Source organism: Palaemon carinicauda, chromosome 4 (assembly GCF_036898095.1).
Source record: "Palaemon carinicauda isolate YSFRI2023 chromosome 4, ASM3689809v2, whole genome shotgun sequence".
NCBI classification, from domain to species: domain Eukaryota; kingdom Metazoa; phylum Arthropoda; class Malacostraca; order Decapoda; family Palaemonidae; genus Palaemon; species Palaemon carinicauda.
This window is the reverse complement of record NC_090728.1, coordinates 148,655,854-148,674,282: the sequence shown is the minus strand read 5'-3', so window position 1 is coordinate 148,674,282 and position 18,429 is coordinate 148,655,854. Positions and strand designations below refer to the sequence as shown.

The following is an 18,429-nucleotide window of genomic DNA, read 5'->3' as shown; positions in this document are numbered from 1 at the left end:
AGCACCATAAAGCCTCTGAACAACCTCATCGCGGTTTAGTTCTGGATAAACAAAATTTAAGAGCTCTAACGGGGCACAGCACTCTTTCAACTTCATTCCCCACAATCTCAGTAAGACTGGGGATTTCAAATGATTTAGGCCAAGGACGAGACGGAAGTTCATTCTTGGCCAAAAAACCAAGTTGAAGAGCGCATACTGCTTTATTAGCGGAGAAGCCGATGTTCTTGCTAAAAGCATGTATCTCACTAACCCTTTTAGCCGAAGCCAAGCTCACCAAAAAAAAGTGTCTTGAGGGTAAGATCCTTCAGGGAAGCTGAATCTAATGGTTCAAACCTGTCTGACATAAGGAACTGTAGGACCACATCCAAGTTCCAAGCAGGAGTCGAAATATGACGCTCCTTGGAAGTCTCGAAAGACTTAAGCAGGTCTTGGAGATCTTTGTTATTAGAAAGATCCAAACCCTTATGCCTGAAAACAGAAGCTAACATGCTTCTGTAGCCATTAATGGTGGATGCAGAGAGGGAGCGACCGTTTCTCAGATAAGGCAGAAAATCCGCAATCTGCGCTACAGAGGCACTTGGAAGAGGAAATAGAGGAGGACTTGCACCAGTCTCTAAATACCTCCCATTTCGACTGATAGATCCTGATGGTAGAGGATCTTCTAGCCCTCGCGATCGCTCTAGCTGCCTCCTTCGAAAACCCTCTAGCTCAAGAGAGTCTTTCGATAGTCTGAAGGCAGTTAGACGAAGCGTGGGGAGGCTTTGATGAAATCTCTTTACGTGAGGCTGTCGCAAGAGATCCATCCGTAACGGCAGACTTCTTGGAACGTCTACCAGCCATAGAAGTACCTCTGTGAACCACTCTCTCGCGGGCCAGAGTGGAGCAACCAATGTCAACCTGGTCCCTTCGTGAGAGGTGAACTTCTGCAGCACCTTGTTTAGGATCTTGAAAGGTGGAAAGGCATAAACGTCCAGGTGAGACCAGTCCAGCAGGAAAGCGTCTATGTGGGCTGCCTCTGGATCTGGAACTGGAAAGCAGTAAGTCGAGAGCCTCTTTGTCAGTGAAGTCGCAAAAAGATCTATGGTGGGTTGACCCCATGTCATCCATAGCTTCTCGCACATAGTCTTATGCAACGTCCACTCCATGGAGATGACTTGTCCTCTTCTGCTGAGGCAGTCCGCCAAGACATTCATTTTTCCTTGCACAAATCTCGCCAAAGGAGAGATGTTACTTGCCTTAAATGGAGTTCCTTCTGATCCGTGGATCAAAGACCCGAGCATTCCAGACTGTCCAGTGGAGCTCCCTAACCCAAATCCGATGCATCTGAATACAACACATGGTTTGGGTTCTTGATCGCAAGAGAAAGACCTTCTCGAAGTCTGATGTTGCTGTCCCACCAAGTCAGACATGTCTAGACTGAGTTGGAGATTGGGAAAGAGATACTCTCTAAGCCCTTCTCCTTGTTCCAATGGTTTAGGTGAAATTGGAGAGGGCAAAGGTTGAGTCTCCCCAGAGAGATAAACTACTCCAGCGATGAAAGAGTTCCCACGAGGCTCGTTCAAACTCTTACAAAGCAACTGTTTTTCTCTTGCAAGTGAAGGACTTTTAACAGAGCTTGTTCCATTCTTGTGGGAGACAAAAAGGCCCGAAAAAATCCGACACTGTATCTCCATTCCCAAATAAAGAATAGTCTGGGATGGAGTACTGTAAGTTACGACTTCTCTACGTTCACTATGAGACCTAGCTCCTTGGTTAGGTCTAATATCCATTAGAGGCCTTCCAGACAGCGATTTAATGACGACGCCCTGATTAGCCAGTCGTCAAAATAAAGGGAGGCTCTGAATCCTCCAAAAAAAAATGTAGAAAGCTTGCTACATTTTGCAAGGGCCTTGTAAAAACAAGAGGAGCAGGAATGAGGCCGAAGCACAGTGCTCGAAATTGGTACATTACTTTCCCGTCCACAAACCTCAGATGTTGTTGAAAGTTTGGATGAATCGGGATGTAGAAGTATGCATCCTGAAGGTCGAGAGAGACCATCCAGTCGCCTTCCCTTACTGCTGCCAAGACAGATTTGGTAGTCTTCATCGTGAACTTTGTCTTGACAATGAACGCATTGAGCGCACTTACATCTTAAGTACTCCTGCAGTGAACGTGGCTGCCAGATCATTGGAGCTGCCAGATCATTGGAGCCATCCCTGATAGCCTTGTTCATGCATGACATAATTGTATAGCAATACATTGACAACTGGAGAGACCTTCTTACTTAAGGCTCCCAGTGACCAATCCAACAAATAAAAAACTTCAAACGCTCGAAAAAACTCCTAACAGGAGATGGTCTAGCTCTGAAGCAGACCATAAAATCTTGGAGCGTCTCATGGCTAGACGACGAGGAGAGTCCACTAGGCTTAAGAAGTCTCCCTGGGCAGAGGCAGGTACTCCCAAGCCGAGAACTTCTCCTCGAGCTTCTCCTGTGTCACACCAGACGCCCGAGCGAGAAGCTAATTAAGAAGGAGGAAAAGCAAAAGCAGACTTTCCTAAACTTCTCCTGGATTCCAACCAGTCTCCCAGTAAGAGCATGGCCCTCTTGGAAGAACAAGAGAGAACTGACTTCGTAAATGTAGGAGTCGAAGAAAGTCATGCCAAGAGTAAACTCAGACGGTGGAGCAGCCGTTACAAAACGAGTAGGACAAAATTTCACTAAAGAAATTCATAATTAAAAAACAAGGGATTGTTGGTACCACCCTAGGTTACTCCTCTTCTGAATGACTCCCCAAAGGTACATTAGTTGAAAGGGGGTCATCTACTTCTTCAGAAGGCACATCATCTGATAAATCTAAAGTCTTGCGAGAAGGAGATTTATATTCAGAATGACGTGAAGGAAAAGCCTGACAGGCTACATCAACTTGTATATGAACAGAAGTTAAAGTTGGAGGGTCGATGTCACGTTGTGACTGCAGAGAATGTTATTCTACTACACGTCGTGACAGAAGTAACTGACGTTCAAACGTCCCGTAGTAACAGCGGTGACTGCTGTTCGATGCTATATCGTGACTACGATGACTGACCCTCGACGTCACGTCATGTCTACGGTGTCTACCGCTCAACGTCACGTCGCGTCTGTGGTGTCTGCATCTCAACGTCACGCTGTGACTGCGGTGGCTGACGTTCAAAGCGATCAAAGTTACATCGAGATTTATGCTCCGCATCTCGCTTAACAGCAAAGCTGTCACTAGAGATAACGTCAGCGTGGCGTAACAAAGCTCGTCTAGAAGGTTGAAGACCCGAATCACGTATCCCAGAACCGTGACGTACAAAAAGCAAAGGATCCTTTCGCACAGGAATAGGATCGAAAGCTTCTATTGAAGAAGAAAGCTTTAACAGCATATCTAACTTCGGATCAACCTGTGACTGCAGTGGCTGACGTTCAAACGTCACGTAGTAAACAGCAGTGACTGCTGATCGATGCTATATCGAGAGTACGGTGACTGACACTCGATGTCACGTTGTGTCTACGGTGTCTACCGCTCAACGTCACGTCGAGTCTGTGGCAGAAACGTCTGTACATGAACGTCATCGCTATGAACGGGACTCTTATTATGACTACAGCTAGGATGTTGAATTTGTTCTGAAGGAACTAATAAATGTTTCAACCGTCTCGAAACTTTACGCCCAGGCTTTTAAAGAGACGAATCATCGGAAGACGAGGAGAAACTTCGTCTCTCCTGTCTTATGGCAAGGACGTGCTTGCTGAGCAACGTCTGATACCTTTGAGGGAATGTCTGTTCGTTGGTTTACACTCCTCACTCCCTTAGGTCCTACGACATTCCTTCTCCCTGGTGCAGGGGAGCCTGAAAGAGGTCTCGGACTAGGCAAGTGACAAGCACGAACAAACGAACCCTCCGCAACACAGAACATGTTCTTTTTTTTTTTTTTTTTTTTTTTTTTTTTTTGCACTTACAGTGAACCCTCGTTTATCGCGGTAGATAGGTTCCAGACGCGGCCGCGATAGGTGAAAATCCGCGAAGTAGTGACACCATATTTACCTATTTATTCAACATGTATATTCAGACTTTTAAAACCTTCCCTTGTACGTAGTACTGTTAACAAACTACCCTTCAATGTACAGAACACTTAATGCATGTACTACAGTACCCTAAACTAAAACAGGCACAAATATTGAAGGCGATTTTATATCATGCGTTTCCTAAACACGCTAAAAAGCACGATAAAAAATGGCAACCAATGTTTTGCTTACATTTATCTCTGATCATAGTGAAGAAACAAACTGGAGGTAGAGCTTTGCTTATTACCCAGACATATTTCCCATACTTTTCCCTTAGAACTACATCACATCTTCATACTTTAGATATATATATATATATATATATATATATATATATATATATATATATATATATATATATATATATATATATATGTATATATATATATATAAATATATGTGTGTGTATATATATATATATATATATATATATATATATATATATATATATATATATATATATATATATATATATATATATATTTATATGTATACACATATACATACCTACATATATACATACATACATATATACATAAATACATGCATACATATATATATATATATATTACTGTATATATATGGGTTATGGAAAAAAACCGCGAAGTGGTGAATCCGCGATGGTCGAACCGCGAAGTAGCGAGGTTTCACTGTACTTCACTGATATCGTATTTTTCAATAATTTCACATTAAACATGAATAAAACTGATTTCTACCTGAAGCACGCAATTCTCCCTTACATCAAAAGGTTAGAATTGCGAAATGAGTCGTATAATGTAGGCACATTAGTACAAAATGAAACACACATGCAAAAATCAATAAACATATACATATATATCGAATAAAACGGAAATACAGTGAACCCTCGCTACTTCGCGGTTCGACAATCGCGGATTCACCACTTCGCGGGGTTTTCCCATAACCCATATATATATACATATCGCGGATTTTCCGGAAAATTCGAAAATACCGCGAAATCTGAAGATAACCAAATACGATATTTTGTTACCTGTAATTCCATTAATACTGTAATTATAGTAATATCTGCTCTTACTGATTGTTCATTGCATTACATATGATATATAATTCAGCACAGAAAGAAATAAAACACGAAAAGAGAATGTGATCATACGATAATTCAGTACGTAGTAAAATTAAATCGAACATGAAACGCAAATCAGATGCAGTCATACCATATTAGAATGGTGTGTACTGTAATGGATGTGCTTCTTTTCCATGAATCTTTTGTATGTATACGTACGTAGTACAGTACTGCATCCAATAATATTCTTTGTTGCAAAAATCACATTTCGAATAAGTACTGTAAGCGTACGAGAGAGAGAGAGAGAGAGAGAGAGAGAGAGAGAGAGAGAGAGAGAGAGAGAGAGAGAGAGAGAGAGAGAGAGGCGTAAAATAGCGTACGTACGTAAATTTTTATTATTATTGTTATTATTATTATTATTGTTGTTGTTGTTAATAAAATTATTATTGTTATTATTATTAATCATTATTATTATTATTATTACTGTACAGTATTATTATCATTATTTATTATTATTACGGTATTGTACTTAATCTACGTACGTTCAGTGTGCGCGGGACATCTTCTATGAGTAACCAACGCACCATAGTACTGTATAAGACGGGTTGTGATTGGTTCAAGCGCTGATAGATGACGAATCAAAACTCAAGTTTTGTTATCTAGCCTGTGATTGGTGTTTTGCCCGCATCTCCAACCCGCAGCATCAAAGTTCTCGCGGGACTGATCGTTCACTTTCTCTTTCCGCGTATTGCTGAGTAGACGTTCTTAAGTTTGTGAAGTTGAATCTGTGCTGTGTGCGACTGTTTTAAGTTGAACTTTTTGTTGAACTTTCTGTTACAATGGCTCCCAAGCGTTCTGCTTCTAGTAAGGCTGGTAGTGAGCCTAAACGCCACCGAAGAATGATGACGATAGCTGAGAAGGTTACGCTTCTCGACATGTTAAAAGATGGTAGAAGTTACGCGGCCGCCGGCCGCCATTTTGGCATCAACGAATCCACCGTTCGCTACATCAGGAAGGACGAGGCGAACATTAGAAAGACTGCTGCAATCACCTTTAGCAGATCAGCGAAGCGAGTCGTTACAACGCGTAATAAAACGATCGTACGCATGGAAGGTGCTTTAGCTGTGTGGATTGCCGACTGTCGGAAGAAGAACATAGCGTTGGATACGAACACCATCCGAACAAAGGCTTTGAGCTTGTATGAGAATTTTGCGGCAAAGGAACCTCATGACGACGATGGCGACCATGCTGAAGAAGATGATGATGTAGATGATCCTCAACCAGGGACCTCCACTGATTCCCAGCGTCAGAAACAACGTTTTTCCGCCAGCAAAGGATGGTTCGCGAAGTTTCAGAAACGCTTCGCCCTGAAAAGCGTTTCCCTGCATGGGGAGTCTGCTTCCGCTGACACTGCCGCTGCTGAAACTTACGTGAACCAGACTTTCAAGAACATTATCGCTGAAGGTGGATACAAGCCGGAACAAGTGTTTAATATGGATGAAACCGGCTTGTTTTGGAAGAGAATGCCGTCGCGAACTTTCCTGTTCAAAGAGGAAGCCAAAGCCTCTGGCTTTAAGGCATTCAAGGATCGCGTTACCCTCGTGATGTGTGGCAATGCTGCTGGATTTTTGTTAAAGCCGGGGCTTATTTATAAGTCGAAAAATCCTCGCGCTTTGAAAAACAAAAATAAGAATCTCCTTCCCGTGTACTGGATGCATAATCAAAAGGCATGGATTACGAAGATGCTGACCTCCAACTGGTTCCACCAGTGTTTCATCCCGCAAGTCCATGAATATCTCTTAGAGAAGGGCTTGCCATTCAAGATCCTTCTCCTTATGGATAACGCTGGTGGACACGCAACTGACCTGTCGCGTGAGGGCGTTCAGGTTGAGTTCCTGCCACCCAACACCACGTCATTAATTCAACCAATGGACCAGGGGGTTATCAGGGCGTTCAAGGCCCTCTACACGAAGAATACCTTGGCGGACCTCGTTGCGTGTGTGGATGCTGCCCAAGATGACGAGGATGAAGACTTCAACTTGAAGGCGTACTGGCGGCAGTACACCATAGCCACGTGCCTGCAGAATATTCAAAAGGCACTTCAAGAGATGAAACCTGCAACCGTAAATGCGAGCTGGAAGAAGCTGTGGCCCGATATTGTTTACGACGACAAGGGATTTACTCCGTCGGAAATCCAACACTCTGCAATACGGAAATCTGTGCAGTTGGCTGCCATAATTGGGGGTGACGGGTTTGGCGACATGACGACTGAAGACGTCGACGAGTTGTTGGACTGCCATTCCCAGCCCCTAACTGACGCAGATCTCGAAGACCTGACGAAATCGGCAAGTGAGGAAGAGAGTGAGGGTACCCAGGAAGAGACCCAAGAAAATGTAGAAGAAACGGGCTTAACATTAGAACGGCTCGCCAAGTTCTGCAACCATATGAAGGAGGCGAAAGAAATGTTGCAAGAGTGGGACGAGGATATGGTTCGCGCGATGCAATTCTGCAACAAGGTCGATGACATCACGACTCCCTACAGGATGCTCTTGGATCGAAAAAAGAAGCAGCGGCAACAACTTCCGATCACAATGTTTTTTCAGCCTCGCAAAAAAGAGCCAGTTCCTCCTGCTAGTACGCCTTCGGAAGAAATTGAAGAAGTTGAAGAGGTGTCCCAGGAAAAGACACCTCCGTCTGAAGAGACGTAAAATACTATCATTGACTGCACAGTAGAACACATCATCAGCTTCATCATCATCATTTCTACTGTGCAGCAAATTCATCGCCATCGTCATTCAAGTTTTTCTGGAACTTCTTTCGTGGTGAGTACAGTAACAATCTTTATTTTTTACTTTAACCTGTTTTATAGTTTAGTACTGTACGTACTGTATGCATTAAGTTAAAGGGAAGGTTTTAAAAGTCTACATGTTGTAACCTATCATATTTTTTTTGTTTAAAATTTACATTTACGTACGTAAAACAATCTCTCTCTCTCTCTCTCTCTCTCTCTCTCTCTCTCTCTCTCTCTCTCTCTCTCTCTCTCTCTCTCTCTCTCTCTCAAATTGTTTTCCTGCTTTGCTACGTACAAGTACTGTATAATTTATATTTGTAAGGTAACATATTTTGTAAATGCTTTGTACTGTAAATACTGTATGTACTGTATCATTATTTATCACTATCATCATGCGTGTTAAATGCCTTGTTTGTTCTGAGCGTGGTTGTTTACTGAGCGTACACGCCGTCGTTTCAGGCGGCGTCATAAAGAAAAAGATTTCATTTGGAAGTCCTAAGAAAAATACGTAAACTAAAACATTGGTAATAAAAAAATCAACATACAGTACTGTATAATCAATATAATCGATGCAAAAACTAACCATACGTACATATATGTGTACACTAAATGAGTTTGTTTCTTCATTATGATCAGAGATGAACGTAAACAAAACATTGGTTGCCATTTTTTATCGTGCTTTTTAGGTGTTTAGGAAACACATGATATAAAATCGCCTTTAATATTTGTGCCTGTTTTAGTTTAGGGTGCTGTAGTACATGCATTAAGTGTTCTGTACATTACAGGGTGTAAAGGGTGGTTTGTTAACAGTACTACGTACAAGGGAAGGTTTTAAAAGTCCGAATATACATGTTAAATAAATAGGTAAATATGCTGTCACTACTTCGCGGATTTTCACCTATCGCGCCCGCGTCTGGAACCTATCTACCGCGATAAACGAGGGTTCACTGTATATAAAGTTAAAAAGATCAGTGACTGGGGAGGAGACTAAACACTAGTTCACTAAGGACTACGTTTTCAATCTCTCACCGTACAGTGCCTTGGGACGAGAATAAAAACTAAAACGTTTTATCCTCTCTCCCCGTACAGAGACTTGGGACGAGAGTAAAAAAAAAACTGAATCGAGAACAACGTTACTCGCTCCCAAACTCCTTGTACAGAGACTTGGGACGAGAATAAAGATCGGATCGTTCTCTCTCTCTCTCTCCGTCTCTCTCTCTCTCTCTCTCTCTCTTGTCACTCACAAGAGAATGGCCCACTCACCCTTGGTCAATAACAGGTTATTTGACTAAAGGAAAAAACTGAAAGGACTAAGAAATTGAAAATTAACAAGTTCCTTTAAATTAGTATCTAAAACACTTCAGTTTGAAAGAAGAATGAACAAAACGTCAAAATCGATTTACTCTTTCTGCAAAGTGAAACCGTGATTCTCTCTTTCTCTATCGTAACGATAGAGCGCAAACTGCGTAGCATAAATAAACCAAACGTTAGTTCATCTTTGAAAAAAACAGCACGAAGACTATTCAAAGAATATATTTCTTAAAATATTTTCTAAAAAATATTCATTTCATCACTCTTACAGAGCAACTGTTTTAAACTAAACAAAAATAAAAGTTGAATGGGCTCAACGTTGTTTAACTTCGTTTTCCAAGTTAGGACCGCCTACAAATTATAGGTAAAGGCCGCATATAAACAAAAACATAAAATTTATCTTGATGTTTAGTATAAATGGAAAGCTAATCGAAGAGGCCTAATAAAGGCGGGTGAGATATAAAATATAAAATATATAGAGGTAAATCTATAAATATGAACAATAATTTATAAAGTGATAAAATAATTACTAAAAGCCTTTAACACACTTCCGTACACTGAGGGAAGGGTCGGCCATCTTTTCTCTATGGAAAAACCAGAGATTAAAAAAAAAGCAAGGGCAAAACACTTTTCCTCTCCTTTCAAAAGCATTTCTTTTGAAGATAGTATTGAATAATCCAACACGGCGAAAGCAATAAAACCAAAACCAAGTACTTCACCAATTCGGTCGAAAACTCGAGGTCATAAAGCGAGCGGAACCAACTTGTCGACAAGACCGACAGAGAAGAACTGGAGAAATTGACAAGTATATGCGGTATCTGGCCGATAGTCGGCGCTGGTGGGCACACCCGCAACCTTCACGGCGATCGCTCGCGAGTTTTTGGAATCTGTCGAGCCGTCGGAGACGTCAGCTATTATTTATTCACCGGCTAAGTTTAGTATTTAAAATTCTTTGTTATAAACAAGATAAGCCACTTACCTGATGATATACATCATCTGATCTTAAATGGCCTATCACATAGCTCAGGTAATTGCTGGGCAATGGAACTCTCCTAAAATGAAACAAAAAGAAAAATATACAGTACAGTATATATAGGTATTTAAAAGAAAAAACAACATAGCTTTTAAAGTAAAATATATTATTTCAATATTCACCTGGAGTTCACATACTGTTCATTCTTTAATGGGAAGCTTTGAGTAGAAATGAAAATAAAGTAAAATAACCTTTGTTCTGTCTGGGAGGAGACACTGGTAGTAGAGAGTTAGTGTAATGGACAACGGTCCCTTCCAGCTTCCACCTACTTCAACTCTTATTAATATTTTAGTTGTAGACTTGACAAGTTACATTTATTTTTTATGGTCAAATTTGCAAATTTTTCTTCCTTTACAGCAACTTACAATCATTAGTCATTACCAAATACCTTTCAATTGTACTGTACATCATACCAAATACATTGGGAGAAAAATGTTATTTTTATTAATAAAATAAATTTTTGAATATACTTACCCGGTGATCATATAAGCTGCAGCTCTGCTGCCCGACAGAAAAACTCTACGTTCAAAATACGCCAGCGATCGCTATGCAGGTAGGGGGTGTACATCAACAGCGCCATCTGTCGAGCAGGTACTCAGTACTCAATGTAAACACAGAACTCAATTTTCTCCTCGGTCCACTGGGTCTCTATTGGGGAGGAAGGGAGGGTCCTTTAATATATAATCACCGGGTAAGTATATTCAAAAATTTATTTTATTAATAAAAATAACATTTTTCAATATTAAACTTAGCCGGTGATTATATAAGCTGATTCACACCCAGGGGGGTGGGTAGAGACCAGCATTAATTGTTTACATTATTATGAGCTAAGTATTTTGTATTTCATTTTAGCAGTTATTCAAAATAACAAACATAAAATAAATAAGTACCTGGTAAGGAAGTCGACTTGAACAATTACTCTGCCTTTTTAAGTACGTCTTCCTTACTGAGCCTCGCGATCCTCTTAGGATGCTGAGCGACTCCTAGGAGCTGAAGTATCAAGGGTTGCAACCCATACTAAAGGACCTCATCAAAACCTCTAATCTAGGCGCTTCTCAAGAAAAGAATTTGACCACCCGCCAAATCAACCAGGATGCGAAAGGCTTCTTAGCCTTCCGGACAACCCAAAAAACAACAATAAAAAACATTTCAAGAGAAAGATTAAAAAAGGTTATGGAATTAGGGGAATGTAGTGGTTGAGCCCTCACCCACTACTGCACTCGCTGCTACGAATGGTCCCAGGGTGTAGCAGTTCTCGTAAAGAGACTGGACATCTTTAAGATAAAAAGACGCGAACACTGACTTGCTTCTCCAATAGGTTGCGTCCATTATACTCTGCAGAGATCTATTTTGTTTAAAGGCCACTGAAGTTGCGACAGCTCTAACTTCATGTGTCCTTACCTTCAGCAAAGCATGGTCTTCCTCATTCAGATGGGAATGAGCTTCTCGTATCAACAGTCTGATATAATAGGAAACTGCATTCTTTGACATAGGTAAAGAAGGTTTCTTAATAGCACACCATAAAGCTTCTGACTGTCCTCGTAAAGGTTTAGTTCGTCTTAAATAGAACTTAAGAGCTCTAACAGGGCATAAGACTCTTTCTAGTTCATTTCCAACCAAATTTGATAGGCTTGGAATATCGAACGATTTCGGCCAAGGACGAGAAGGTAGCTCGTTTTTGGCTAGAAAACCAAGCTGTAAAGAACATGTAGCCGTTTCAGATGAAAATCCGATGTTCCTGCTGAAGGCGTGTATCTCACTGACTCTTTTAGCTGTTGCTAAGCAAACGAGGAAAAGAGTCTTTAAAGTGAGATCTTTAAAGGAGGCTGATTGTAGTGGCTCGAACCTTTCTGACATAAGGAATCTTAGTACCACGTCTAAATTCCAACCCGGTGTAGCCAAACGACACTCCTTCGAGGTCTCAAAAGACTTAAGGAGGTCCTGTAGATCTTTGTTGTTAGAAAGATCTAAGCCTCTGTGACGGAAGACTGCTGCCAACATGCTTCTGTAACCTTTGATCGTGGGAGCTGAAAGAGATCTTTCCTTCCTCAGGTATAATAGGAAGTCAGCTATTTGAGTTACAGAGGTAGTGGTTGAGGATACTGATACCGACTTGCACCAGTTTCGGAAGACTTCCCACTTCGACTGGTAGACTCTAAGAGTGGATGTCCTCCTTGCTCTAGCAATCGCCCTGGCTGCCTCCTTCGAAAAGCCTCTAGCTCTCAAGAGTCTTTCGATAGTCTGAAGGCAGTCAGACGAAGAGCGTGGAGGCCTGGGTGTACCTTCTTTACGTGTGGCTGACGTAGAAGGTCCAGTCTTAGAGGAAGAGTTCTGGGAACGTCCACCAGCCATTGAAGTACCTCGGTGAACCATTCTCTCGCGGGCCAGAGGGGAGCAACTAACGTCAACCTTGTCCCTTCGTGAGAGGCGAACTTCTGCAGTACCTTGTTGACAATCTTGAACGGGGGGAATGCATAAAGGTCTAGATGGGACCAATCCAGTAGAAAGGCATCTATATGAACTGCTGCTGGGTCCGGGATTGGCGAGCAATAAATTGGGAGCCTCTTGGTCATCGAGGTTGCAAAGAGATCTATGGTAGGTTGGCCCCATGTGGCCCATAGTCTCTTGCACACATCCTTGTGTAGGGTCCATTCTGTTGGAATGATTTGACCCTTCCGACTGAGGCAATCCGCCATGACATTCATGTTGCCTTGAATGAACCTCGTTACTAGAGAAAGGTTTAGATTTCTTGACCAGGTGAGGAGGTCCCTTGCGATCTCGTACAACGTCATAGAATGGGTCCCTCCTTGCTTGGAGATGTACGCCAAGGCCGTGGTGTTGTCTGAGTTCACCTCCACCACCTTGCCTAGAAGGAGGGACTTGAAGCTTTTCAAGGCCAGATGAACTGCCAGTAGCTCCTTGCAGTTGATATGTAACGTTCTTTGATTCGAGTTCCAAGTTCCCGAGCATTCCCGACCGTCTAATGTCGCACCCCAGCCCGTGTCCGATGCGTCCGAGAAGAGAACGTGGTTGGGGGTCTGAACAGCCAGGGGTAGACCCTCTCTGAGGTTGATGTTGTCCTTCCACCAAGTCAGTGATGACTTCATCTTCTCGGAAATGGGGATCGAGACCGCTTCTAGCGTCTTGTCCTTTTTCCAGTGAACAGCTAGGTGAAATTGAAGGGGACGGAGGTGCAGCCTCCCTAACGAAATGAACTGTTCTAGGGATGAAAGCGTCCCTATCAGACTCATCCACTGTCTGACTGAACATCGGTCCTTCTTGAGCATGTTCTGGATGAATCCTTGGGCTTGACTTGTTCTGGGGGCCGACGGAAAAGCCCGAAAAGCTTGACTGTGAATCTCCATCCCTAAGTACACTATAGTTTGGGATGGGACCAGTTGGGACTTTTCCATATTGACCAGGAGACCCAATTCCTTGGTCAGATCTAGAGTCCACTTTAGATTCTCCAGACAGCGACGACTGGAAGAAGCTCTTAGAAGCCAGTCGTCCAAATAGAGGGAGGCTCTGATATCCGCTAAATGCAGGAATTTGGCAATATTCCTCATCAGTTTCGTAAAAACAAGAGGAGCCGTGCTTAGGCCAAAGCACAGGGCTTGAAATTGGTAGACAACCTTTTCGTAAACGAACCTCAGAAAAGGTTGGGATTCTGGGTGGATGGGGACGTGAAAGTAAGCGTCCCTTAGGTCTAAAGAGACCATCCAGTCTTCCTTCCTGACCGCTGCAAGAACAGACTTTGTGGTCTCCATGGCGAACGTCTGCTTTGTGACAAAGACATTCAGCGCACTGACGTCTAGCACCGGCCTCCACCCTCCTGTCTTCTTTACCACTAAGAAGAGACGGTTGTAGAAGCCCGGGGATTGATGGTCCCGGACTTTGACTACCGCTCCCTTTTCTAGTAAGAGAGACACCTCTTGCTTCAGAGCTAGTCTCTTGTCCTCCTCTCTGTACCTGGGAGAGAGATCGATGGGAGACGTTGCTAGAGGGGGTTTGCGTACAAACGGGATCTTGTACCCTTCTCTGAGCAACTTCACAGATTGAGCATCTGCGCCCCTTTTCTCCCAGGTCTGCCAGAAGTTCTTGAGTCTGGCTCCCACTGCTGTCTGAAGAAGGTGGCAGTCAGACTCTGCCCTTAAAGGACTTGGTACCTTTCTTCTTCCCACGTCTCCCTTCGGCACGAGCACCTCCTCTGCTGGAGGCTCTGCCACGAAAGGGCGGAATGAATCTGGACGCTGGAGTGTCCATCCTGGGTCTAGACAAGGTAGGCAAAGGGGTGGCTTTGCGGGCAGAGGACGCAACCAGGTCATGAGTGTCTTTTTGAATCAAGGAGGCAGCAATCTCCTTTATCAACTCCTCTGGGAAAAGGCACTTTGAGAGAGGAGCAAACATAAGTTCCGATCTCTGACACGGTGTTACTCCAGCTGACAAGAAGGAGCAAAGGTTTTCCCGTTTCTTGAGGACCCCGGAAACGAACGAAGCCGCAAGCTCACTGGAACCGTCCCGTATGGCCTTGTCCATGCAGGACATAATGAGCATGGAAGTTTCCTTGTCAGAAGGGGAGATCTTCCTGCTCAACGCTCCCAAACACCAATCCAAAAAGTTAAAAACCTCGAAGGCTCTGAACACTCCTTTCAACAGATGGTCTAAGTCTGAAGGAGACCAACAAATCTTAGAGCGTCTCATGGCTAGCCTGCGGGGAGAGTCTACTAGACTTGAGAAGTCGCCCTGGGCAGAGGCAAGAACTCCCAAGCCGAGAACTTCTCCCGTGGCATACCAGACGCTCGATCTGGAAGAGAGTCTCGCAGGGGGAAACGTGAATGCTGTCTTCCCAAGGTTCTTTTTGGACTGCAACCATTCTCCCAACACTCGTAAAGCTCTCTTAGACGAGCGGGCGAGGACGAGCTTCGTAAAGGCAGGCGCGGATGACTGCGTGCCTAAAGCGAACTCAGATGGAGGAGAGCGTGGGGCCGCAGAAACAAACTGATCAGGATACATCTCCCTGAACAGTGCAAGAACTTTCCTAAAGTCCAAGGAGGGTTGCGTGGTCTTGGGTTCGTCGATGTCCGTATGCGGGTCGTCAATGTGTGCAGCGTCGTCATCATCAGAGAGTCCATCATCTGAAAACTGAGGAGGAAGCGGCAAAGGAGTAGGAATCGGCTGGTCAGCTGAGTCCGGCAGCACGGGTGCATGCGTGACTGAACCGGACGCAACGTCATGGAACTGTTGCCCAGTCTGTGAACTGGCAACAACCATAGCAGCGCGGGGGCGCAAAGCGTCTACTCCAGACTGTCTAGTCTGCTGTGGGCGAGTAGTGGTAACCACACTGGGTTGCGGAGGTTGACGCACCGCGTCAAAACAAAACAACTTAGGTTGTTGTTGTAACTCGCGAACGTCAACGGAAGGTTCCGTGCGTCGCTGAACGTCAACATGCGGCTGGCAGGGTACACTGGAACGCATGGGTGGCGGGACTCTCACAGCTGGAGTGCGGGAGAAGGTAGCCTCAGCGTCCACTGGACGCACAACCGTGGGTGGTTGTAGGCTAGCGGTGGGTGCAGCGTCAACCTTCTCCGCACGAAAGTCCTGCATCAATGACGTTAACTGTGTCTGCATGGTCTGCAGCAAAGACCACTTAGGGTCTACAGTAGCAGGTGCGGCAACAGACGGTGTTACTGCCTGATGCGGTACCGCTTTGCCTCTCTTAGGAGGTGTGCAGTCATCGGAAGACTGCAGCGAGTCCGAACTGACCCAGTGGCTACAACTGGGCCGTTGGACTTGCGCGGAAGGGACCGACTTGCGCTTAAGAGGCCGCGAGACCTTGGTCCATGGTTTCTTTCGAGAAACCTCTTCCGCAGACGAGGAATAAATGGGCTCTCTCGTCTTCGTGTGGGTGGGGCGATCTTGGTTAGATACGTCCGAAACCACGGAGGGAACGTCTGTTCGCTGATTAAAGCCTCTCGAACCCTTTGGTCGTACGACATTGCTTCTCCCCTGGGCTTGGGAGCTTGCAAGAGGTCCCGGACTGGGAGGACGACAGGCACGAACAGACGAACCCTCAAGCGCAACACTATCTACAACACTTTCCACAACACTACCACTCACTTTGTCACTACCCACTGCACTCTTACACTTCAACTCCTTGACGTCTGCCATGAGTGGGTTACGGTCACTAGCCAATGACTCGACTCTCCACCCAGAGCCTGGATGGCACGCATCATATCTGCTATCGAAGGTTGTTGAGTGCTAGAAGGGGGATCAGGAGCAACCACTACAGGGGAAGGAATAGGTTGTGGGGCATGAGGAGAGGAAAAATCAACGGAGCGAGATGAACTTCTCCTGACTCTATCTCTCTCTAACCTACGTGTGTATTTCTGGAATTCGATGAAATCGAATTCCGAAAGCCCAACGCATTCCTCACATCGATCTTCCAATTGACAGGTCTTATCCCGACAATTGGAACAAACGGTGTGAGGATCGATAGAGGCCTTCGGAAGACGCCTTGAACAGTCCCTAGAATTACATTTCCTGAATTTAGGGACTTGAGAAGGGTCAGCCATCTTGAATTAGTCAAAGGGGAATTCAAAATCTATCCAAAGTCGTCAACAAATAATCCAAAATCAATAAAAGAATGCAAGGATGTATTGAAGATAACGTCTGCAAAGCGAAAGCTCAAAACTAGAAATGTGTACTTCACCAAAATATGTGAAAACCAATCCAGTAAGCAACAGCGAATTTAGTAGGTCTTGCCGGTGGCACGACAGAGAGAAAATTGAGTTCTGTGTTTACATTGAGTACTGAGTACCTGCTCGACAGATGGCGCTGTTGATGTACACCCCCTACCTGCATAGCAATCGCTGGCGTATTTTGAACGTAGAGTTTTTCTGTCGGGCAGCAGAGCTGCAGCTTATATAATCACCGGCTAAGTTTAATATTGAAAATTTAAGGTTACATGAAAAATAAAACCAGTACTGTATTTGCATTGACTAAAAGAAATTCAACAAGGTAAAAATAGTTTCCTGTCATTGTCCTCAAAGTTGTTTGCACCCTACCCAAAATAAACATAAAAACCTTTTAAAAAGTAAAAATACTTACAGTATTTCAACACAAACCCATTACTTAACAATAGCCTTTTGTGCATAGTGAAAACTTGAAGCTTCTCAATGAAGAAAAACAATTCTTCCAGCTGATATTGCATTCATAATCACTCTCTAACACCTCTTTAGTGGCAGTACGAGTCATTAACTATCTGCCCTTAACTGTCAACATCAAATTTTCTAACTCCTATTTAGTTTGCCTTTCCATACTGTCTTTTCAATTTTTATACACACTGTATTTTCCTATTTCTAAATGTTAACATACATAACCAAATGCTCAATGCATCTATAAGAGTAAAATAAGATAATTATCTGTTGTGAAAAATGTATTCATAAGTCCTTGTTAATTTCCCTACCAGTCCCTTCTTTGGTTTCTAGCTTCTGTATAATTTATATTTTCTTTTAGATTTTTAGTGACTTAGTGAGTGTGAGTGAACTTTAGTCTTTCTTACAATTGTAATTAATCAATTTTTTTTAAGTCACTACCTTTTTGTGTACAATTATACAGTACTAGGAAGCAAGGGAATATTAGAAATTAAAATTATGACAATAGACATCAACATGAGCTAGGATGAAAGATGAACCTCAGGTGAGTTTTATGGAAATGACTAATTTCCTAAGCAAAACATTATCAATACTGTACTAGATATCAAGAAATAATTATACTGTAGATCAAAATAAACTCATGCAAAATTTCAGTTTACAACATATGAAAAGGAATTAAATTTGCTACCCATTTAGTAAGTGGGTAAATTATCACTAACGGACTGTGTGTGTGTGTGTGTATGTTTACAAATTTGAATTTCTAATTTTGCCTTGCATCCTAGTACTTTACAGTATGATATTGCTCATTATATGGTGCTGTATGACAAGGATCGTCATGTGGATAAGCTTTCGGTATTCTTGTGGGTCATGAAGAGTTTGCAACTATCATTATCACCAACCATTATTGAGTATTACCTAGGTTTTTTCCTAATGTTAATTAGCGCTACTGGGTTTAGGGATTATCTTCTACTGGTTTTAATATGAGTTTGTGTTAAATCTTCAGATAGGTTGGGGTTAGAGGGAATAGATTCTCTT

At 43.1% G+C, this 18,429-nt stretch overlaps 1 protein-coding gene across 1 annotated transcript in view; it reads right to left on the bottom strand.

Moving 5' to 3' along the window:
- The window catches only part of Strump (WASH complex subunit strump), a 191,819-nt gene that overhangs the window by 138,363 nt on the left and 35,027 nt on the right, over nt 1-18,429 (bottom strand). The window contains exon 6 of the mRNA XM_068372566.1: nt 10,187-10,259. Coding sequence (XP_068228667.1) covers nt 10,187-10,259 — 73 coding nt within the window. The remainder of the gene's footprint in view (nt 1-10,186; nt 10,260-18,429) is intronic.